General features: G+C 38.0%; 1 protein-coding gene across 8 annotated transcripts in view; it reads left to right on the top strand.

The window, feature by feature from the left end:
* USP24 (ubiquitin specific peptidase 24) overlaps positions 1-22634 on the top strand; it is a 173156-nt gene that overhangs the window by 70870 nt on the left and 79652 nt on the right. For 6 of the 8 annotated variants that reach the window (XM_060400190.1, XM_015092007.3, XM_060400191.1 and 3 more), the window contains exons 17-28: positions 3963-4070; positions 7009-7158; positions 7796-7927; positions 12081-12192; positions 13447-13523; positions 14467-14607; positions 14771-14824; positions 15878-15993; positions 17820-17886; positions 18009-18119; positions 18794-18892; positions 18989-19162. In XM_060400190.1, the coding sequence (XP_060256173.1) occupies positions 3963-4070; positions 7009-7158; positions 7796-7927; positions 12081-12192; positions 13447-13523; positions 14467-14607; positions 14771-14824; positions 15878-15993; positions 17820-17886; positions 18009-18119; positions 18794-18892; positions 18989-19162 (1341 nt within the window). Of the gene's footprint in view, positions 1-699; positions 760-3962; positions 4071-7008; positions 7159-7795; positions 7928-12080; positions 12193-13446; positions 13524-14466; positions 14608-14770; positions 14825-15877; positions 15994-17819; positions 17887-18008; positions 18120-18793; positions 18893-18988; positions 19163-22634 lie in introns of all 8 variants that reach the window. The other 2 variants (XM_042248568.1, XM_042248563.1) reach the window with 1 other exon arrangement.

Below are 22634 nucleotides of genomic sequence, written 5' to 3'. Positions count from 1 at the left end.
AGATACAATGTGAATTTTTCCAGTTTTCTCAGCTCAGCGATTCAGATAATTTAGCACCCTCTGTCTTTATGATTGAAATTCATCTAGAGCTATTTAAGCAGTTTATATCTTTTGATACTAATAGTAAGAAAGAAAAGGTATCTGTAGAAAGTGGTCTTTTCTTCACTGTAACAGATACATTTCTTTATAGGTCTGAAGGTCAAAGCTGAAGGGACTTTTTCTTCCCTCCAGGGAAATGACTTTTGAAACCAGAAAATCCTTCCTGACCCCTGTTCCTTCCTTGTTACAGCTGAGCATTACTTTAGCCTTTCTAGCCAGTAGCATCGCTGCATCTTTATTGCTTCTCTTTGCAGTCACTTCACTCATGTCTGATGTTTTACAACAAAACTCAAAAAGTAACAGGGAGAATTTTGGAGTCATTTTGTTAGTCTTGAAAGAAATATCCTTCATTTTTTATATCCCACTGCTCCCAGTAAGGAAATTCTGATGTACCATTCCTTCATTGCGAATAATAACAACTTGCATTTACATAGAGCTTCTCCATTGACTGAGTGCTTTTGCAATACTCTCTTAAAGTACCTGTGGCTGAAGGGGGGCAGTGGGAAGATCAAAGCCCCCGACATGACTCCAGGCAGGGGGGTGAGTTATATACTGCCACTAAAGGTGTTTTTCTATGCTATGCCCTTTCCTGCCAGGCAGCAAGGTGGGCTGACTGGGAATTATGTCTCCCTGCCAGGCTACACAGAAACTAAGCAAAGGGTAAGACAAGATCACCCACCTCTTACTCCCCTCCCACCCCCAGCTACCTCTACTCCTCCAACTGATTCCCTTTCCCTCTGCTTTTGACACTCTTAAAATTCCCAAGTTCCATTGTTGTGTTCAGAAATTCTGACCTTTATTTCTTAACTTTATTTCTGTAGATTCTGCCAGGATACCCTTGGCTTCCTTGGTCCTCTTTTCCTTTGCTTCCTTTATACCTTCCACTGTCTGCCCCCAACCCTTTCCCTCTTATTTCACTCTTTTTTACTTTAAAATTAAAAAGTTTAAATGTACGCATCCAAAAAATATTACTAAACAACAACAAAAAATCATTTTTACTTGATCAGTGGTGTTTGCATATCCTTAAGTCATTATATGAAGTCCCCTTAGCACAGTGCCCAGCAGCCGTTCAGTAAATGTTGGTTCCCTTCCTCTTACTTCCTCTGCTTCACCTGTGAAGACACTAAAATCATTTACACATACCTGAATGACCCCCACTTGACAAAATACGTAACTGAAAGCAAAAATAGCAAGGTGCCCTCAGTACAGTCTCACAATGGTGTGATTGATTAGCACAGGAGGAAATATTTTTTAAAAGTGTCCACCCTTGTAAAAATTTTTAGTTTGGTTCTAGATAAATGGCTAGGTCTGAAAAAACAAGGCAGATGAAGAATTGGGATATTCAGCTCTGAGAAGTGAGAATTCAAGAAAGAATATGAAAGCTTTCTTATAGATACTTTTAGGATTGTTAGAGACGTTTAATTCAACTTAGTTTTTATGTCTCATAAGCAGTTATGGTAAAGGCATGTTTCAGTATCATAGATCACTGAACTTTGTGGGAAGACAGTCTGACACAGAATGCACTGTCTCCTGAGTTTCTCATCACTGGAAACACCAGAAGACAACTCTTTAACAAAAATGAATAAGGAGAGTTTAGGCACAGGTTTGCAGGCTAAACTAGTTGACCTCTACAGCTTCAGCTAACGTTCAGTCTTAATTTGGATATACCATTAACTGCTACTTATGAAACCTCAGCTTTGTTATCAGACATTATCAAATATCTTTGTTTTAATTGTTCACCATATTCTCTTGCCCCTTTTGTAAATGGAAAAGAGTAATTTAAAAATTTTCTTATAGCTTAGCAGCATAATGTCATAGCATAGATATGATGGAATAAATAACATCTGTCTTGTTTGCTGAACTCTAGAAAGGCTATGTCAGAAATACCTTTCAGATTCCAAAGGCTAATTTTCAGTGTCAAAAAAATAATCTAACCATAATTGACTCATAATGATACTTTCTAATATACCTGATTATTTACTAAAAGGTTTATATTTATATCCCAATGTTTGTAATCCTTTCAGAAGGTATCAGTTTGGACTTAAGCCTCAGAATTTTAGTTTCTGTCATTTTGCAACTTTTATGTCTTAGCAGAGATACCCTAGCTAGTCTTGCAAGTAGTTGCCCTTTAATGTATGCCTTATTTCTCTGATTCTAAGATGCCAGTGATTGCACCATGCATCACAGGGTTAATCCCGTATGTACAGCCTCACTGTGGCATGCTGCTTTCCATTATGCAGTGTAGTGCGTTGGACTTCTTTGAGATCTTTAAGAGTATAGAATTTTGAGGCATGTTGAGAAATATGGAGTTTTGTGTCCTTGTCTTTTTTGTAAAACTCAAGCTGCTTTTTTCCTTCATTAAGTTGTGTATACTACAAGTTAAATAGTTCCTCTTGAATTAAGCTGTAACTTTGGGCAGAGAGACGTTTAATGCCAAAGGATGTAACCCTTCACAGAGTATAAGTCTGTCACACCAAATTCACCTGGCTTTGGAAAATGCTTTAGTCTTAAGACGACTGGCAGTTTTATTTGCTTTTAATTGAATTGATAGACATGATAGGCTAGTCAATACCACGTCATAGTATTATCCTTTGATAGCATTCAAGAAACAAATCAGTGATCTACATTTAAATTAAAAACCCATCCTTGTTTGGTGCTAACTATGCCATGTAAGAACAGAAATGATGGGTAGATGAACAGATACATTTTTAACAGTCAGATGTGCACATCCCACATAAGGATAGCAGTATCTAAACTTACTCCTATGCCTAATGGCCAGAAAGTTTCTTTTATATAATTGTTAAGAAGTATCACTATCAGAAATGTTAAATTTTATAAAATTTGTATCTTAGAATCCAGGAAATATGGTATTTGCTGATTGATTGGCTAATCTCTAGGAAAGCCAATATTATTTTGGCAATAGCTGTCTCACATTTACGTATTTGGTAGTACAACCGTTTTCTGCAAATGACATCAAAAGTATTTTTCTCCCCTATAGGCATCTTTATCTTACAGAAAGACTTGAAGAAGCAAGAAGGCTTTTTTAAAAAAATAAAGTTTTTAAAGTAAATGCTAACTATTATTCAGTTTTTAGAGAGTTACTTGATCAGTTGATTAATAGTGTTAATATGACATTCTTAATGAAATCTCATAGTTTGAAAGATGTCATTTATTAAAAAGCAGTTCTTTTTTTAAAGAGTAGTGCATGAACATCAGACTTTTCAGATATGTATGTGAAGATCTGGATTGTCATGCACCAGTTTCAGAAATAACATATTTTAAAGTGTTTTGAAAAATATAAAGTGGCTGTAATAATTAGTAAAACCAGAATTCTCTCTTCTAAAATTGTTTTAACTAGGAAATACAAGCAGATCATGGATATTTTCTTTAATACTTAGACCACTGTTAGTATCTTGATCATATCATTGGTATCTTGATCATATCATTGTAGAAAATCATATTTTTATACCATTTTACTTATCAGCCACGTCTGTATTATCCAAGTTAAGCTTGTGCCATTGATTTATTTTATTATGTCAACATATCCTAGCAGCCTGTGCTACTTATAATCTATCCTCTGAAGTTGCTAATTCCTTGTCTGTTTTTTGCTGATGTACCCCTGTACATTTACTGTCACTTCATATCCACTCCTGTTTGCAGTTCTTGGCTTTAGGATTGCATGCAGAATAAGAAGTTGGAGACTGAATTATGAGTGCATGGAGATAAACTATAAATGAGCAATGTGAAGAGAAAAATAATAGAATGTGTAACAGTAAAACCTAATTCACTTGGAACTTTTTTATAGCTAATAAATTTAATCTGCCATTTATTTCTAAATTAATGTAACTTCTTTTTAACTCTAGTCGTCTCAGATTAACAATCCCCAGTTTGTATGGGTGGTACCAGCTTTGCGTCAGCTACATGAAATCACCCGCTCGTTCATAAAACAAACCTATCAGAAGCAAGACAAGGTAAGAGGATTGCTATATTTGATTATTATGCAGTTACTTGCATAACCTTTTGTAATGACTAAACATCAAAAGATTGCTAAGTTTTATAGTGACTGTTTTACAGTTTTATGGTTATTAATATAATTCATTTATATTATTTAATAATCTTGAATTTAAGCATCATTCTACTTTCACGTCTGTGGAGCTTTTCTTTTGATATATCCCTAACTCATTTATATTTTATTTCCTTAATTTACTGAAGTAAGCCAATTTTTAAAAGTTAGAATAGTATTGTAGGAATTTGAAAAGATTCGCAAGACTTGTTTTATATTGTGAAAAAACATCAGTTCACTTAAGGAACTAGAGGCTCCTCAATGTAAAAGACTTCGGAAGAAAGATCTGGAAAAGTATGCAAGAAGTGAGATAGTGCTTTTAAAAGACTTATTTAAAAAAAATAAATAAATATTTTCTTTTGCCATGTAAGGTAACATATTTACAGCTTCTAGCAAATCAGGCATTGATAGTTCTGAGAGGAATTCTGCCCACTGCACACATTATGAGAGGAAATCACAGCTCTTGTCTCACAGTATAAGGTACAGAAGTTTAGACTTGAATGTCTTGTAAGAAATTGATAAGGATGTGAAAAAATTATATTACAACACATTCTTAATACCATGACAGACAGTTGAAAACATTTTATTTCTAATCCTTATAATCATGTGAAGTATCATTGGTGTCCCAATTTTACACATGAATAAATTGAGACATAAATTAATTAACATATGCGACACTGAAAAGAAAGAAAGAGAAGGAAGGAAAGAAGAAGAAAGGATTAGGGAGGATGGAGGAAGGAAGGAAGAAAGAGAAAGAAATAGAAAGGGAGTTGGCTTTGATTTTGCTGAAAGAGATGAGAAACTACATTGTTTCATAAACTGTATTATATAGTTATTTAGTATCTTTAAGAGACAATGTGTCTCAAATTGTTATAATTTCTCTAGCAAGGTTACATTTGTAGTTAATCTCTATTCATTTTCATCTATATTGAGTTGCAGACAGCTCCCTTTCACCAATGATGGTTATCATAGAGAGAAAATCGTGGATTATCAAAATGAATCCAATATAATCATATGGACCCTTAACACAGTAAATTCTCATGGTATGGAATCTAAAGACATGTAGTAGGAAGGGAAAAATAGAGATCCTGATAATGAGAATATTGCCACTAAGACAATCTGCCCACCGTCAGTATATGATTGAATCTCAGAGGCAAAATATGACGAAAGACAAGGATAGCAAGAGAGCAAGGATAAGAAGGAAGTGAAGGAGGGAGGAAGAAGTAGTAGTGATAATACAAGAAAAACAATGAGAGCATTTCAAAATAAAGTTAATACTGTGTAGACACAATTTAAATAGCAACAAAATTAAAAAAAATATTTAAGAATGGACCTAACAAAATTTCCACAAACCATAATTTAAAAAAAATTGAAAGTATGGCTGAAAGACCTAGTAGATTTTCATTTGAAGGAAAACAAAGCAAAACACAATATCATTATAACAAATGGCCTACGGATCTAAGTCTGTTATGAGAAACCCAAAGAGTAGAAAGCAATTTGCAATTCTAAAAAATGAAGACATATTATAAAATATACCAGTCAAAATCTAGTAGTTTTATACAAAATTATAGAACTAAATAGTGGACTGAAATGAAGACTCAGAGGAAAAAATATATATGAATTTTGCTGTAACGAGAAGAACCTTAAAATAATAAAAAAATGACTAATAAATTCTACAAAAGCTAGATAACCTAAATATATAAAAAGAACACAGTAGATATAAAACCATTCAAAATCATATAAACATGAAAGCAATTAAAACAAAGAAAATATTTTTACCTTGATGGATGGATATATATCTTCAAAATAAAAAAAAAAAGTATATTAAATCAGTGATGTTTTACTAATTATATTGTTTTATTAAACAAGACATTCTAAATATTCCATGAACAAAAGATGAATGATTATAATGAGTATGAAATTAATCAATATAAAGTTATGATATGTAATTAATGAAAAAAAACAGAGAAATCAATGATTAAAGGAAGAGTTCTTCATAATCATATAGTGAGATTTTGTGGAACACATAGAGAAAATTTCCTTGATCTACATGTATCAACTGGAGAAGGAAATGGCAACAGACTCTGATATTCTTGCCCAGAGAATCCCATGGACAGAGGAGCCTGGTGGGCTACAGTCCACAGGGTCACAAAGAGTTGGACACAACTGAAGTGACTTAGTACACACATGTATCAACAAAGATGTGTTTTCAAAACATTATATTAAATGAAAGTAGCAAATTTCTATGAGGCAGGATAACAGGACAGAACTTATGTGAATTACAGATGTTCATAAAATTTATCATTGTAAAGTTTATGGTTATACATATATTGAATACATACATAGAAATATGCACTGGAGCAATACATCTTTTCTTTTTTTCCTGGAAATATCTGATGGGGAATGGAGAAGGGAAAATTACGTATTAATTTTGAGGGTTGTGTACAACTTGTGTCTATAGTATTAGTCTCTGTGCTTTCAATGTTTTAGGGGGTGGGAAGGAAAACTCTTGAGGAACAATCAGACTTTTTTGGCTTTTTTTGCAAGACTATATTTGTTATTAAACTCAAACCTTCCATAAAAAAAAATAAATAAACAAATAAGTAAATAAATAAAACAAAAAATTCCTTTAGAACCAGAAATTTACCAGGGAAGTTTGTTTATTCTGTAGTAATTCCCAAGTAAATGTACATATCAGATTGTTTTCATTTACTTTTATGTAGTAAATGTGAGTGAAAATTTTTTATGTTTGCTGTTCTTCAACTGTATGCTCAAATAGAAGCTTATATTAAATTGACAAAGTAGCTGCACATTCTCATACCTTTTTTTTGTTTGTTTTCACCAAGAGCATTATTCAAGACTTGAAGAAAAATTTTGAAATAGTAAAACTGGTAACAGGAAGCTTGATAGCTTGTCATCGGCTTGCAGCAGCTGTGGCTGGACCTGGAGGCTTAACTGGTTCAACACTAGTGGATGGCCGATATACCTACCGGGAGGTACCTGGCATTGTGCTGTTGTTTCATGACTTACAGCATCCATTTGACCTTTTTGCATTTGAACTATAAAAGTAATATTTATTGGAAGGAACTCTAAAGAGGAAGCATGAGGTGTCTTTGTCATGATGGAACAGTTTTTAATCTTTAATAAAACCACCTTGAAGTAAAAGGTTAGAAAATTGACATTTGTGGATATATCTTTCAGTAAATCACCTAACATAACTGCATATCATATGGTATTAAAAATAAATATCTTTTGTCTTTGATCAAAAATATAATTGTCAGTTCTGTGGCTCAATGGCTTTTTGTTTCTCAAGGGTGTCAGTAATATTGTTTTCCAAAAAATAGAAAAGTATCTTCACTCATCAGTTGTGTTCTGGTGTTTTACTCTGAGATTGCTTGGCATCTAAAGTCACCTGAATTTGTAATAGACACGTAGTTTCTGCTACATTGTATTGTCACCTCATAAACGGATTTCTCACATTTACTTTACCCTAAATTACAAGAGAAAGCATTAGGTAAACTACTTTTTACTTAAAGGTAAAACTACTTTTTAATTTCAGTTGTTTTTGTTTTTTTTTTTGCTTTTACGTATAAATGCCTGAAGTTGACTAATTAACATTATTTCTTTTTCCAGTACTTAGAGGCCCATCTTAAATTCCTGGCATTTTTCTTGCAAGAAGCTACTCTGTATTTGGGTTGGAATCGTGCCAAGGAAATCTGGGAGTGTCTTGTGACTGGCCCGGATGTTTGTGAATTAGATAGAGAGGTAAGAAGACGGCGTTATGGATGAAGTGAGACAAAAGTGTGACTTAATAAATAGTATTTTGCTTTATTGTGTGTATCTCACATTTTTGTGCATGTCTCATATCTTCAATTCTAAACACTTTTCAGTTTACTAAGCATACATTTATAATAAGCTAGGAGCTGAGAGTGTTGAAAAGATATTTTATGTATGTGTGATATACACAAGCATATGAGATCTTTGGTAATTTTGGTAACCATTCTACATAAAACCAAATTCAGCTGAGTATAGCGAACTTAGTGTATTCTTTAGTTTTTTTTTTTTTTTCCTCCCATGAAACTAATTTTAAGTTAACCATTAGAAACTTTGAGTTCCTGTAATGATGTTGTATCCCAGAAACCCTAAAGAAAGAATTGCTGCCTAGACAAATCTTTAGAACTACGGTTGCACAGCTGAGGGTGGATTAAACCAGGAGCACTGCCCTGCTTCAATGTTTCCTAAAGTGAATTGCTATTTCCTCCTCTCATTTTGCAGAATAACATTAACTACATCATAGAGTTATTGAAAGGATCAAGTATGTGACAGAGCCTAACACAGCATGAAGCTTATTAGTAAATGTCGTGAAAAACTGAAATGTAATGATTCAGTGGAGAGTATGAGTATGTATTTTCATTATCTAGAAGAAAGATTGCTGTAACTAACTGCTTCATTTAGTTCCAGAGTTCTAATCATTTTAGTTTTGAGTGGTCCTAAGGCATTATACAGTATGAAAAGGCAAAATGATAGGATACTGAAAGAGGAACTCCCCAGGTCACTAGGTGCCCAATATGCTACTGGAGATCAGTAGAGAAATAACTCCAGAAAGAATGAAGGGATGGAGCCAAAGCAAAAACAATACCCAGTTGTGGGTGTGACTGGTGATAGAAGCAAGGTCTGACGCTGTAAAGAGGAATATTTCATAGGAACCTGGAATGTCAGGTCCATGAATCAAGGCAAATTGGAAGTGGTCAAACAAGAGATGGCAAGAGTGAACATCGATATTCTAGGCATCAGTGAACTAAAATGGACTGGAATGGGTGAATTTAACTCAGATGACCATTATATCTACTACTGCGGGCAGGAATCCCTCAGAAGAAATGGAGTAGCCATCATGGTCAACAAAAGAGTCTGAAATGCAGTACTTGGATGCAATCTCAAAAATGACTGAATGATCTCTGTTCATTTCCAAGGCAAACCATTCAATATCACAGTAATCCAAGTCTATGCCCCAACCAGTAATGCTGAAGAAGGTGAAGCTAAACTGTTCTATGGAGACCTACAAGACCTTCTAGAACTAACACCCAAAAAAGATGTCCTTTTCATTATAAGGGACTGGAATGCGAAAGTAGGAAGTCAAGAAACATATGGGGTTATAGGCAAATTTGGCCTTGGAATGCGGAATGAAGCAGGGCAAAGACTAATAGAGTTTTGCAAAGAGAACACACTGGTCATAGCAAACACCCTCTTCCAACAACACAAGAAAAGACTCTACACATGCACATCACCAGATGGTCGACACCAAAATAAGGTCGATTATATTCTTTGCAGCCAAAGATGGAGAAGCTCTATACAGTCAACAGAAACAAGACCAGGTGCCGACTGTGGCTCAGATCATGAACACCTTATTGCCAAATTCAGACTTAAATTGAAGAAAGTAGGGAAAACCACTAGACCATTCAAGTATGACCTAAATCAAATCGCTTATGATTATACAGTGGAAGTGAGAAATAGATTTAAGGGACTAGATCTGATAGATAGAGTGCCTGATGAACTATGGACTGAGATTTGTGACATAGTACAGGAGACAGGGATCAAGACCATCCCCATGGAAAATGCAAAAAAGCAAAATGGCTGTCTGGGGAGGCCTTACAGATAGCTGTGAAAAGAAGGGAGAAGGAGATGGCACCCCACTCCAGTCCTCTTGCCTGGAAAATCCCATGGGTGGAGGAGCCTGGTGGGCTGCAGTCCTTGGGGTCGCGAAGAGTAGGACACGACTGAGCGACTTCACTTTCACTTTTCACTTTCCTGCATTGGAGAAGGAAATGGCAACCCACTCCAGTGTTCTTGCCTGGAGAATCCCAGGGATGGGGGAGCCTGGTGGGCTGCCGTCTATGGGATCGAACAGAGTCGGACGTGACTGAAGCGACTCAGCAGCAGCAGCAGCAGCAGTGAAAAGAAGAGAAGCGAAAAGCAAAGGAGAAAAGGAAAGATACAAGCATCTGAATGCAGAGTTCCAAAGAATAGCAAGAAGAGATAAGAAAGCCTTCCTCAGCGATCAGTGCAAAGAAACAGAGGAAAACAACAGAATGGGAAAGACTAGAGATCTCTTCAAGAAAATTAGAGATACCAAGGGAACATTTCATGCAAAGATGGGCTCGATAAAGGACAGAAATGGTATGGACCTAACAGAAGCAGAAGATATTAAGAAGAGGTGGCAAGAATACACAGAAGAACTGTACAAAAAAGAACTTAACAACCCAGGTAATCACGATGGTGTGATCACTAACCTAGAGCCAGACATCTTGGAACGTGAGGTAAAGTGGGCCTTAGAAAGCATCACTGTGAACAAAGCTAGTGGAGGTGATGGAATTCCAGTTGAGCTATTTCAAAGATGATGCTGAAAGTGCTGCACTCAACATGCCAGCAAATTTGGAAAACTCAGCAGTGGCAACAGGACTGGAAAAGGTCTGTTTTCACTCCAGTCCCAAAGAAAGGCAATGCCAAAGAATGCTCAAACTACCACACAATTGCACTCATCTCACATGCTAGTAAAGTCATGCTCAAAATTCTCCAAGCCAGGCTTCAGCGATACGTGAACCATGAACTTCCAGATGTTCAAGCTGGTTTTAGAAAAGGCAGGGGAACAAGAGATCAAATTGCCAACATCCACTGGGTCATCGAAAAAGCAAGAGAGTTCCAGAAAAACATCTATATCTGCTTTATTGACTATGCCAAAGCCTTTGACTCTGTGGATGACAATAAACTGTGGAAGATTCTGAAAGAGATGGGAATTCCAGACCACCTGACCTGCCTCTTGAGAAATCTGTATGCAGGTCAGGAAGCAACAGTTAGAACTGGACATGGAACAACAGACTGGTTCCAAATAGGAAAAGGAGTACGTCAAGGCTGTGTATTATCACCCTGCTTATTTAACTTCTATGCAGAGTACATTATGAGAAATGCTGGGCGGGAAGAAGCACAAGCTGGAATCAAGATTGCCGGGAGAAATATCAATAACCTCAGATATGCAGATGACACCACCCTTATGGCAGAAAGTGAAGAGGAACTAAAAAGCCTCTTGATGAAAGTGAAAGTGGAGAGTGAAAAAGTTGGCTTAAAGCTCAACAGTCAGAAAACAAAGATCATGGCATCTGGTCCCATCACTTCATGGGAAATAGATGGGGAAACAGTGGAAACAGTGTCAGACTTTATTTTGGGGAGCTCCAAAATCACTGCAGATGGTGACTGCAGCCATGAAATTAAAAGACGCTTACTCCTTGGAAGAAAGGTTATGACCAACCTAGATAGCATATTGAAAAGCAGAGATATTACTTTGCCAACAAAGGTCCGTCTAGTCAAGGCTATGGTTTTTCCTGTGGTCATGTATGGATGTGAGAGTTGGACTGTGAAGAAAGCTGAGCGCTGAAGAATTGATGCTTTTGAACTGTGGTGTTGGAGAAGAATCTTGAGAGACCTTTGGACTGCAAGGAGATGCAACCAGTCCATTCTGAAGGAGATCAGCCCTGGGATTTCTTTGGAAGGAATGATGCTGAAGCTGAAACTCCAGTACTTTGGCCACCTCGTGTGAAGAGTTGACTCATTGGAAAAGACTGATGCTGGGAGGGATTAGGGGCAGGAGGAGAAGGGGACGACTGAGGATGAGATGGCTGGATGGCATCACGGACTCGATGGATGTGAGTCTGAGTGAACTCCGAGAGTTGGTTTTGGACAGTGAGGCCTGGCGTGCTGTGATTCATGGGGTTGCAAAGAGTTGGACACGACTGAGCAACTGAATGAACTGAAGGCATTATAAATTTCTGAAGAATTAAAAATCATTTGTCTTTGCTTTCCTCATTTGGATTATGTATTTGCCTGAAGTGAGTTTTAGTTACAGGGTGATATTTGTCTTGATTCACAGATGTGTTTCGAATGGTTTACAAAAGGGCAACATGATCTTGAGAGTGATGTTCAGCAGCAGCTCTTCAAGGAGAAAATTCTTAAATTGGAGTCATATGAAATCACTATGAATGGTAAGGAAAAACATTAAAATTGTTTTTCAGTTCTTTAAATTTTATTCTTTCAGCCCACTGTGAGAAACAGCTTCACAGTTTGGTATATGCTTCTGGACTTGGCCTTATGCATATAAAGATACATCTATATAAACATGTTTATATAAACAAATGAATTTATTTTTACATGAATGGTATTTTTAAATTACACAGCCTAATAACTGTCAAACTGTTTTCATGAAATTAGTATAAAAAGGATTCATTTAAGGTAAAAAAGGTCCAAGTATAAAAATCCTCTTTTCAGTTGTTTATTTTAATTGAAATTTTTCTTCTTGATATGAATTTTACATGCCATAAAATTTATTTTTTTAAAGTGTGCACGAAGTGTTTTTTGTATGTTCACAATGTTGTTCAGCCTTCACCATTTTTCATCTCAGGACATTTTCATCACCGCGGAAGGAAACTAGGTAGTAGTCACGCTGCGTTCTCCCCTTTCCACAGTTGCGCATCTGCTTGTTGTCCTTGTGGGTTACTCTGATCTGGACATTCTATATCAGTAGAATCTTGCAGTATGTCACCTTTTGTATTTGGCTTCTTGATCATGCTGAGACATAATGTGGTTAAGGTTCACCGAGGTTTTTGCACGTGTCAGAGCTTCATTACATATGACTGGATAACACTTCATTGAATGGATATAACACATTGTGTTTATCCATTCATCAATGGATAGGCATCTGGGTTATTACCACTTTTGGTTATTGTCAATAATACTGCTGTAAATGTCCGTGTACAAGTTTTTATCTACCTAGGGGTGAAATTGCTATATGATATAATTAACATTTGAGGAATTGTCAATCTTTTTTGCAAAGTGGCTATACCATTTTATAATCCCACAGCAGTATATGAGGTTTTGATTTCTCTATATCTTCTCTAATAATTATAAACTGTCATTTTTATTTTAGCCATCCTAGTGGTTTTGAGATGGAATCTCATGGCCTTTAATATGCATTCCCCTGATGACTAAGGATATTCATGGGCTCTCTGGTCACTTATCCCCTTTGAAAAGATGTCTGTTAAAATCTTTCTCATCTTTAAATGGGGTTATTTGCCCATTTAGTTTTGAGTTTTAAGGGTTGCCTAATTGACTGTCTTGAGGATTTGTGCCTGTTTTGTTCTGAAAGTTTTATCGTTTTAGCTCTTGATATACTTTGTCTTTTCATTGATTATCTGTGGTACCAAGAGCACATGAATTTATCTGACATTCTATAATTTCAGGGTTTACCTTATTTAAGACTTTCTTTGAGAATGTGAATCTGTGTGACCACCGATTGAAAAGACAAGGAGCTCAGCTGGTAAGCAGCGTTGCTTTCAGACCTAGATAACTTGGGTCATCTAGTAGAACTTGATATTCAGCAAAGAAAAAGAAAACGTTCTAATTGAGAGAAGACATGAGGTCTTCTCTCTTCTTTAAAAAGAATGGGCTTCTTTAAAAAGAATGGGCTCCCCCTTGACTGCAGTCTCCTGCATCATTCAGAGAGCTCCTCAGAGTGTGAGGGCATTCCCCTTCCCATACAGGTGACTACTCAGATTCCTCTTTGGTTTTTGCTGATCTGAGAGAGCCAGTGGCCCCCTGTGGCTGGGTGAACGCAGAGTAGGGATAGTTCTAGCCCAGCTTCTAACCTCTCAGATTCATGCAACAGTTCACAGGTACCTGAGAACGTACCAAAATCTTCAGTTCTGGGGTCTTAGCAGCAAGGATTTGGGGGAAAATTTTTAAGAACAGACAAAGCAGGAAAATGAGAACGTATACAGCTTACATTTATATTTACGTCGAGTAGCTTTAAAAAGGCGAAAAATAACTCTTTTTCCAGATCTGTTTCATTCATGGCTTAACTTCCTAGAATTTTTACGAGATCTTGGAAGCCCTCGATCTTGCCATTTCTAACTGAGCTTTGAAAAGACCAGATTGAGCCCTGAGGATTAGTAACCACCTCTGGCTTGACTCCCCCCATCTGGGTAGAGCTGCAGCTTCAGTTTAGGATAACATCTGGAGAAAAATCTCCTTATCTGTCCCGATTCCGTAGAAGTTGCCCAGTGTTTCTGTTGTTGGCTGTTTTTTGTTTTAAAAAATTATTATATAAAACTGTTGTTTTATATACTAATGTTCTCAAGTGTAGCTTGGTTTTTGTAGCCTTAATTCATAGTGAACTGTGAGAGGTATGGAGTTACAGTGTAGCAGAAAATACTTGTATTTTGGTGACCTTGATGTGCTATATTTTTTTTTCTTTTGAACAGTATGTAGAAAAACTGGAATTGATAGGAATGGATTTCATTTGGAAAATAGCCATGGAATCACCTGATGAAGAAATTGCTAATGAGGCTATTCAGTTAATTATAAACTACAGTTACATTAATCTAAATCCTAGGTTAAAGAAGGTAAGTAAGGAGAAAAGGTGCTCATACACAAAATGTAATGTATTTTTAATTGATAAGTTGGTGTGCCTGAAAGTTGAGCTTCTTTATTTTGACGTTTTATCCTTAATAATGATTACAACTAAATAGTAGACTCATTAATTTCCATTTACCTCTTAACTTTTAGGATTCTGTATCATTACATAAGAAATTCATTGCTGATTGCTACACAAGATTAGAAGTGAGTAGCAAATTTTATTTAACCTTTTTTTGAAATAAATGCTCTGAGTTTTCTTCCATTTATAATTTTGTATTTTGAGATCATGTATAGTTCTGATATTTCTGGCTGGATCCCGTTGGAAGAATTTGCCAGCAGTATCGTATTGGCATAGGGAACAGGCATTTACCTTGATGCCCACAATATAGAAATAAATGTAACTTTATGGGAAGTCATTCCTTCTCCCTCCACCATCTGCCTTCCCTGTTTCACCTACCCTGCCGCACCTCACTCCCCACCTCCTTTTGGGGTATAAAACTGTGTTCTGTACAGTCTACATTTTAATAGATTCTTTTTCTCCTTTCTTGGTCCAGAAGTTTTATATACACACTTGGTTCTTTTCCCATCATTCCTCATGTGTCATTTCATTTATATCATAAATGCTGTTAAAAGCCACAGCAACACACTCAGTAGTAGGTGGCACTGGCTGTCTTTGTCCATTAGTAGCCTGTGACATAATACTATCTCATGTGTATTTCCAGTGCCTTATTTCTAGCATGATGGTTAGAGTATTAAGCATTCATCTTTTCATTCTTAATTTGTGCTTGTTGAAGTTTAATACCTAATAAAGAGTGTTCCAAAAGCATAAAATGATACTGCCCTCAAAAGTTAAAAAGTTAAATTTTCTGGTGATGAATATATGCTAGCGATGAATCTGTACAGGAGTTCCCAGGTTGTGACTTTCATCCAAATACATGGTCATAAAAACACTTACAGTATTCAAGTACCCTAAATAAGGTGCTGTGTAAGAAGTAACACGTGTAGAACAGCCGTCCTCAATTGGAGACTATTGGCCTCCCAGGGGACATTTGGCGGTGTCTAGAGACTTCCTGGTTGCCACTATTTGGGTCCTGCCGGGTACCTGGTGGCCAGTGGGTGGTGAGTACAGGTCAGAAATGGCACTAAGCGTCCTACGAAGTCCAAGACTGTCTTCCATGACAAAACACCTTCCAGCCCTAAATGTCAGCAGAGCTGACGCTGAGAAACCCTGATGTAGAATAATTTCTTGTTACGTAGGCAGCCAGTTCAGCACTTGGTGGCCCCACTCTGACACACGCTGTGACCAGAGCAACGAAAATGCTGACAGCGACTGCCATGCCAACTGTAGCCACATCAGTCCAGTCTCCTTACAGGTAAGCACTTACAGAAGTCACAGCAAGCACCCAACACACGAAGACAGGTCAGCTGAAAAATAAAATTGGGATCTTTTTTCTTCCTTGGCGATCTCTCAGTTAATTGTTCATTTCCTCATTTTATTTGATGTATTTTTCAAATAAGTCATATCCTTGAAAATTATGTATTCCCTGTCATATATTTTATCATTTGATTCATTTTACTTTAACTCTGTGTAATATGAGTAGCCTACTCTTTATGATTGAACCAAGATATATTCTTTGTATGAAGAATAATTTTTTTCAGATTTGAAATATTTACTTAGACATAACTTTCTGAATAGACAAATCATGACACCAACAGTGTAAGCAAAATGAAGTGGCTTATGATGATTAATATTGTACATTATGAGATAATCATAGTTAAAATTTATGTACTCAAATTTATTTTTCAAATAATTGTGTTAAAAGTTGGAATTGACATCTCTAAATCACATTGCTGTATTGAGTGTTTTCAGATGTTGTCAGTGAAATTTGAGTTAAGCATCTTCTGTACTTCTTTGGTATAGTAAGGAGAATAGATGGATATTTAGAAAATTAAATTGAAGCAGCTAAACTACTTCTGTGGGATTTTAATAAGTCTGGCCAAATCAGTGATGCTCAGGTGCTCAAAAGAGCTCCCTCTGTGTCCCATTCTGCTGCCCTCCAGTGGTTGGTGCTGATAGAGTCTCTACTTCTGGAATCACTTTATGTGTGTATTTCTTTCTCTTTATTTACAGTTGGGGATGTTCCTTTTCTTTTTAAAGCCTTTAAAGCACTTTATAGCAAAGTGATTCAGTTATATATGTATACTTTTTTCTGTATTGTTTTCCATTATAGTTTATTATAAGATATTGAGTATAATTCCCTGTGCTAACCAACTCTTTTTAAAGTGAAGTTTCCAGTACTGCTAATCAACATGCCTGAGATTTAGAAATAGACCTATGTGAACTATTTAGACTTTCTGGAATATCAGGTGTTTGAGGGCACTTGGATCGTCAGTGTTAACACATGTCATGTTTAATAAAGTGTGGAGCTGTCACTGTACAAGCTGCTGAATATTGGAGTCCTCTTATTTCAAATGATATGTAAGATTCCTCAGCTCTGACCTAAAGAGACCTCAGGTCTCATTTTTAGAGTCTGAGAGCTCCGCACTTCCTTGCTATGTGTTTTCTGTTCCGCAGATGATTATATCTCTTGATGTGTGTTGATTTAACTATTTTGAAAATCCTTGGGATACCATATTCTGTTATATGTTTTAACTATACAGGACAGTCACATAAACCAGATGAACACTTTGGGAGGGGGGGTCCTTTTTCTTCTGCCTCATTCTTGAGCTAATTAAACAGCAGTTCTCATTTGTGGCAAACTAAATGGTTTACATTTGTCTTCTAAATTTCAGACAGTTCAGAACTTTGTCAGTTCTGTGTGTTTACAGAATTATATGGCATATTTTAGTTGTAAGATTATGAGATTCAAACTCACTGATTGTTCATTCTTGGTGAATTGATAAACAAATAAGTCTGCAGACCCAGAAGAAGCGCAGGCCTTCTATTTGCGGAACAACTGTTTTAAAAAAAGAAAAGGACAGGAAAGGAAATTGGGGCAGGGCCAGCTTCTCCACTGTTTCTCCATCTGTGTGTGACAGCTGTGACCCGCTTGAGCCATCTCCCCCTTGAGTAAAAGGGAAGTTTAGTTTTGCAGATTTTAGTGAGGGCTAAATGTGATTGTGGTTTTGGTTAAAGAGACTGAAATTGAGCTCATGTTAACAATTCAAGTATGTTCAAAAAAATTTTTTTAATTCATAGATCCACTAAACTGGTAATAATTGAACGATTACTGCTTCTGGCAGAACGTTACGTGATCACTATAGAGGTAAGCCTCTCTTCTTTGTAAAACAACTTTATCATGCTATAATTAGTCTGTTAGGAGTGTTTTTTTGTGACATTTAACTGTGGCACTGTCCTGTTTGTTTGACTTGCTGTGTCTTTTTCAAGGATTTTTACTCTGTTCCCCGAACTATTCTACCTCATGGTGCCTCATTCCATGGACATCTTTTAACTCTTAACGTTACTTATGAGTCTACCAAAGATACCTTCACTGTAGAGGTAGGTTTCCATTAAGTTCTGAAGCCATATTGTCTTGTTATTTTCATATGAACCTCATTGATTAAGATAGCAGCAAGAATGACTATTTTAAAAGTTGTTTAGTAAACAAATTTAGAATAAAGATCTGAAGTGAAAGGAAGTTGATAGGGTCTAAGCAGATACATAAGTACATGATATCAGGTGATAATGAGTGTTATAAAGATATAAGAAGAATACCACATGACATAGTTTAGAATGGACAGGGAAGGTCTCTGAGGTGGTCACATTTGAATGGAGAGTTGAATGAATTGACAGAGCAAGTTATTTCTGGGGAGGAGCTCTCCATACCAAGGGAGCAGCAGGTACAAAGGTCCTAAGGTGGGAGTCTGTTTGGTTTATTCAGTGGCAAGGAAAGTGGCTGGTGTGACTAGAGCACAGTGAGAAGGGGAAGAATGGAAGGCTCTGCAGTGGAAGGATTTGAAATTTGATTACATGCATGATGGGGAGTGACGTATGGAATAGGATGTTTAATTACTGCAGCGGGGAAGCCTCATGAGGGCAAGGGTTCTTGTCTTTGGGTTCTCTGCTATGTTCCCAGCTTCTGCAGCAGTGCCCAGTACATATAAGGTGCTCACTAGTAGCTGTTTAAATTAATCGATGAGCGAATTACAATATTGTTTCACTTCATTTTACAGGCTCACAGTAATGAAACTATAGGGAGTGTCCGGTGGAAGATAGCCAAGCAGTTGTGCTCTCCAGTGGACAGTATACAGATATTTACAAATGACAGTCTGGTAGGTGTAAATACACATTTTGTGTCACTTTAGTCTGTTGTCAATATTCTCCTCTCTTTTCCTTCTCAGTAGTAATTAAGAAACCACTTTCTGCAGCTGACAGTGAATAAAGATCAAAAGCTACTCCACCAGCTGGGCTTCTCTGATGAACAAATCCTCACAGTGAAGACTTCTGGCAGTGGGACACCATCTGGGAGCTCCGCAGATTCCTCAACCAGCTCCAGCAGCAGCAGCAGCGGGGTGTTCAGCTCATCATATGCCATGGAACAGGTATCCAGTGATAATCTTCAAGTGCAAAGCAAGAACTTAACCTCATGAAGTTTTGCCTTCAGCCCATACAGGTTTGGATGATTATGTCCTTTCCTAGTAAGTCCTGACTCTTCAGAACCATATCACAGAAATGCTGGGATTTAGTTGGGAGAAGGAGAAGGCAATGGCACCCCACTCCAGTACTCCTACCTGGAAAATCCCATGGATGGGGGAGCCTGGTAGGCTGCAGTCCATGGGGTCGCTGAGGGTTGGACATGACTGAGCAACTTCACTTTGACTTTTCACTTTCATGCATTGGAGGAGGAAATGGCAACCCACTCCAGTGTTCTTGCCTGGAGAATCCCAGGGACGAGGGAGCCCGGTGGGCTGCCGTCTATGGGGTCGCACAGAGTCGGACACGACTGAAGTGACTTAGCAGCAGCAGTAGCAGTTGGGAGAAGACTATGTCCTTTATCAGTCTTCTGAACCAGACTCTTGTGAGTCTGAGTGATTCTGCCTGGCCCCTGCTTGCTGCTCTGTTACATCTCTCTTCATTGATTGTCCTCTACTGGGTCATTACCATTAACAGTCAAATGTGCTGTTTATTTCTGCCGTCTTTTCACCCAAACTTCAGCTTCAGTTTGCCTCAGTTCTCTCCTTTTCAAATCAGCAAAGCTCCCTGAAAGAGTCTGGACTCTCTTTACCATCCTCTCTTGACTCCTCTTGAAGAGAGACTCCACATGTTTTGTCCACCTCTTAATCCTCATCTTCTTGACGTCTCAGCAGACTTGTTCCTTGTGATCATTTCCCCTTGAAATACTTTCTCCACTTGACTCCCAGAACTCACCGGCCTCTCCATCCCTCTCTAGGTCTTCCTCTTTGGGCTCCTCTGCTGCTGCTGCTTTATCTTCCTGATCTGTATGCAGAGAAGTTCCCTGGCTCAGTCCTTTGACCTCTCCTCTGTCTACACTTATTTAGGAATCTTACTTAGGAATCTCATCCAATTTCAAAACTATATATATTACATATACATTGATAACACCCCAACTTTTATCTTTAGCTTGAAGTGTAGGTTGTTGTGTTAGTCACTCTGTCTAGTCCAACTCTTTGCCACCCCATGGACTGTAGCCCACCAGGCTCCTCTGTCCATGGGATTTTTCAGGCAAGAATTCTGGAGTGGGTTACCATTCCCTTCTCAAGGGCATCTTCCCAACCCAGGGATCGAACTCAAGTCTCCTACACTGCAGGCGAATTCTTTACCGTCTCTACATGGAACCAACTACTCAACACAGCATCTCCTCTTAAATGTGTGATAGACACTCCATTCTAACTCTTGAAACTGAGCTGCTGCCCGCTTTCCCACCACCTGCTCCTTCCCCAAACCTCTTCATCCCACAGTCTTGTCCTGTTTCAGATAATGCCCATTTCATTCTTCTAGGGATTCATGCCTGAATCTTGAGGTCCCTTCTTTCCCTTATACATCTATGTATCACCAAATTTTTGACTCTACCTTTAAAATACCTCTGTATCTAGAAGCCAGCTACTCTCCTCTGCCTCCACAGCTTCCACACAGATCCAGGCAGCCATCACGCCCCACCCACCACCTGAGGGTAACCGTTTGTGCGTCTGGTCCCAGAGCTTCTGCCCTTATTCCAGTTCAGTCTCTCTGGTGTATAGCACCCAGCATCCCATGATCTTTTTACAGACCAGTCAGATTATGCCACTCCTCAGTTCAGAGGCTTCAGCACCTCCCACCTCACTTAGTGTTCTCCCCTGAGGTCTTCCCCCAGGACCCACCCTGCCTCTCACCGTTCCAGCTGCAGTGGCCTCGATGTTGGTCCTCAAACATAGCAGGGCCTGTGCACTTGTTCTTCCCCAATACCCAGGCATTTTCTCTGCTGATACCCAGGTTCTTTCTCACTTCCTCCTGCTCTCACTCAACTGTAGCCTTCTTGGCGATCCCATCTAAACTTTCAGTCTGTTCCTACTCCTGCATGGCTCATTTCCCTTCCCTGCTTTATTTCCATCTCAACATACTATATAAAATATTCATTTGTTTAATGTCCCTATTTCTCTCCCCAGTGAAATGTAAGCTCTGTGAGAGCAGACCTCTGAATGTTTTGCTCACTACTGTATTTCCAGCACCTAAAACAATAGTGAAACATAATAGGTAGTCAGTATTTCTTGAATGATTTTATGAATCATTCAAGGTTTTTTGTACCTTCTCTGTGGCAGGAACTGAGCTCAGCACCAGGGGTACAAAACTGAAAAAAGACATTCTGCTCTTTATGCATTTACAGTCTACAAAGTAAGATAGTAACCAGCACTCATGTGAAGTAAAAGTATTTAAGTAATGGAGAGGATTATTATATATAGCTCTTTCATTTAATAACTTATGTAAGATTGTTGTGTGGCTGTCTCTTTAAAACTTAGAGAGCATAGTCTTGCTATAGATACCACTGAAGCTTACAGGGTTAATGTTAATATTGTGATGTTTCTTAAAAACTAACTATACTTACATGTGAAAGTGAGAGTCACTCAGTCATGTCCAACTCTTTGCAACCCCATGGACTGCCCAGTCCATGGAATTCTCTAGGCCAGAATACTGGAGTGGGTAGCCTTTCCTTTCTCCAGGGGATCTTCCCAACCCAGGGATCAAACCCAGGTCTCCCACATTGCAGGCAGATTCTTTACCAGCTGAGCCACAAGGGAAGCCCAAGAATTCTGGAATGGGTAGCCTATCCCTTCTCCAGCGTATCTTCCCGACCCAGGAATCAAACCGGGGTCTCCTGCATTGCAGGCGTATTCTTCATGTAGTGAGAATTTAAGAATGAAATCTCACTCAGAGCATTATTAAGACAGTTTATCAATAGCAGAAGTGACGTACATAGCATCTTCAAGTTTAACATTTTTATATTTCATCATTGTTGTTCAGTCGCTAAGTTGTGTCAGGTTCTTTGCAACCCCGTAAACTGCAACACGTCAGGCTTCCCTGTCCTTCACTATCTCCCTGAGTTGGCGCAGACTCATGTCCACTAGGTCAATGATGCCATCCAACCATCTCATATCTGTCGCCCACTTCTCCTGCCTTCAATCTTTCCAGCATCAGGGGCTTTTCCAGTGAGTCAGCTCTTCACATCAGGTGGCCAGAGTATTTATTAGAGCTTCAGCTTTGGTGCTAGTCCTTCCAATTTAGGGTTGATTTCCTTTAGTATTGACTGGTTTGATCTCGTTGCAGTCCAAGGGACTCTCAAGAGTCTTCTCCAGCACCACAATTAAAAAGCATCAGTTCTTCGGTACTCAGCCTTCTTTATGGTACAACTCTCAACATCAGTATGTGACTACTGGAAAAACTATGGCTTTGACTAGATGGACCTTTGTGTGCAAAGTGATGTCTCTGCTTTTGAATACACTGTCTAGGTTTGTTATAGGTACTGTTCCAAGGAGCAAGTGTCTTTTATCACTTGATGTCTCTTAATTTTGTGGCTGCAGT

Source organism: Ovis aries, chromosome 1, assembly GCF_016772045.2.
Source record: "Ovis aries strain OAR_USU_Benz2616 breed Rambouillet chromosome 1, ARS-UI_Ramb_v3.0, whole genome shotgun sequence".
NCBI lineage: Eukaryota > Metazoa > Chordata > Mammalia > Artiodactyla > Bovidae > Ovis > Ovis aries.
Note: the sequence above shows the minus strand (reverse complement) of the source record. Positions and strands in the feature narration are given on the sequence as shown.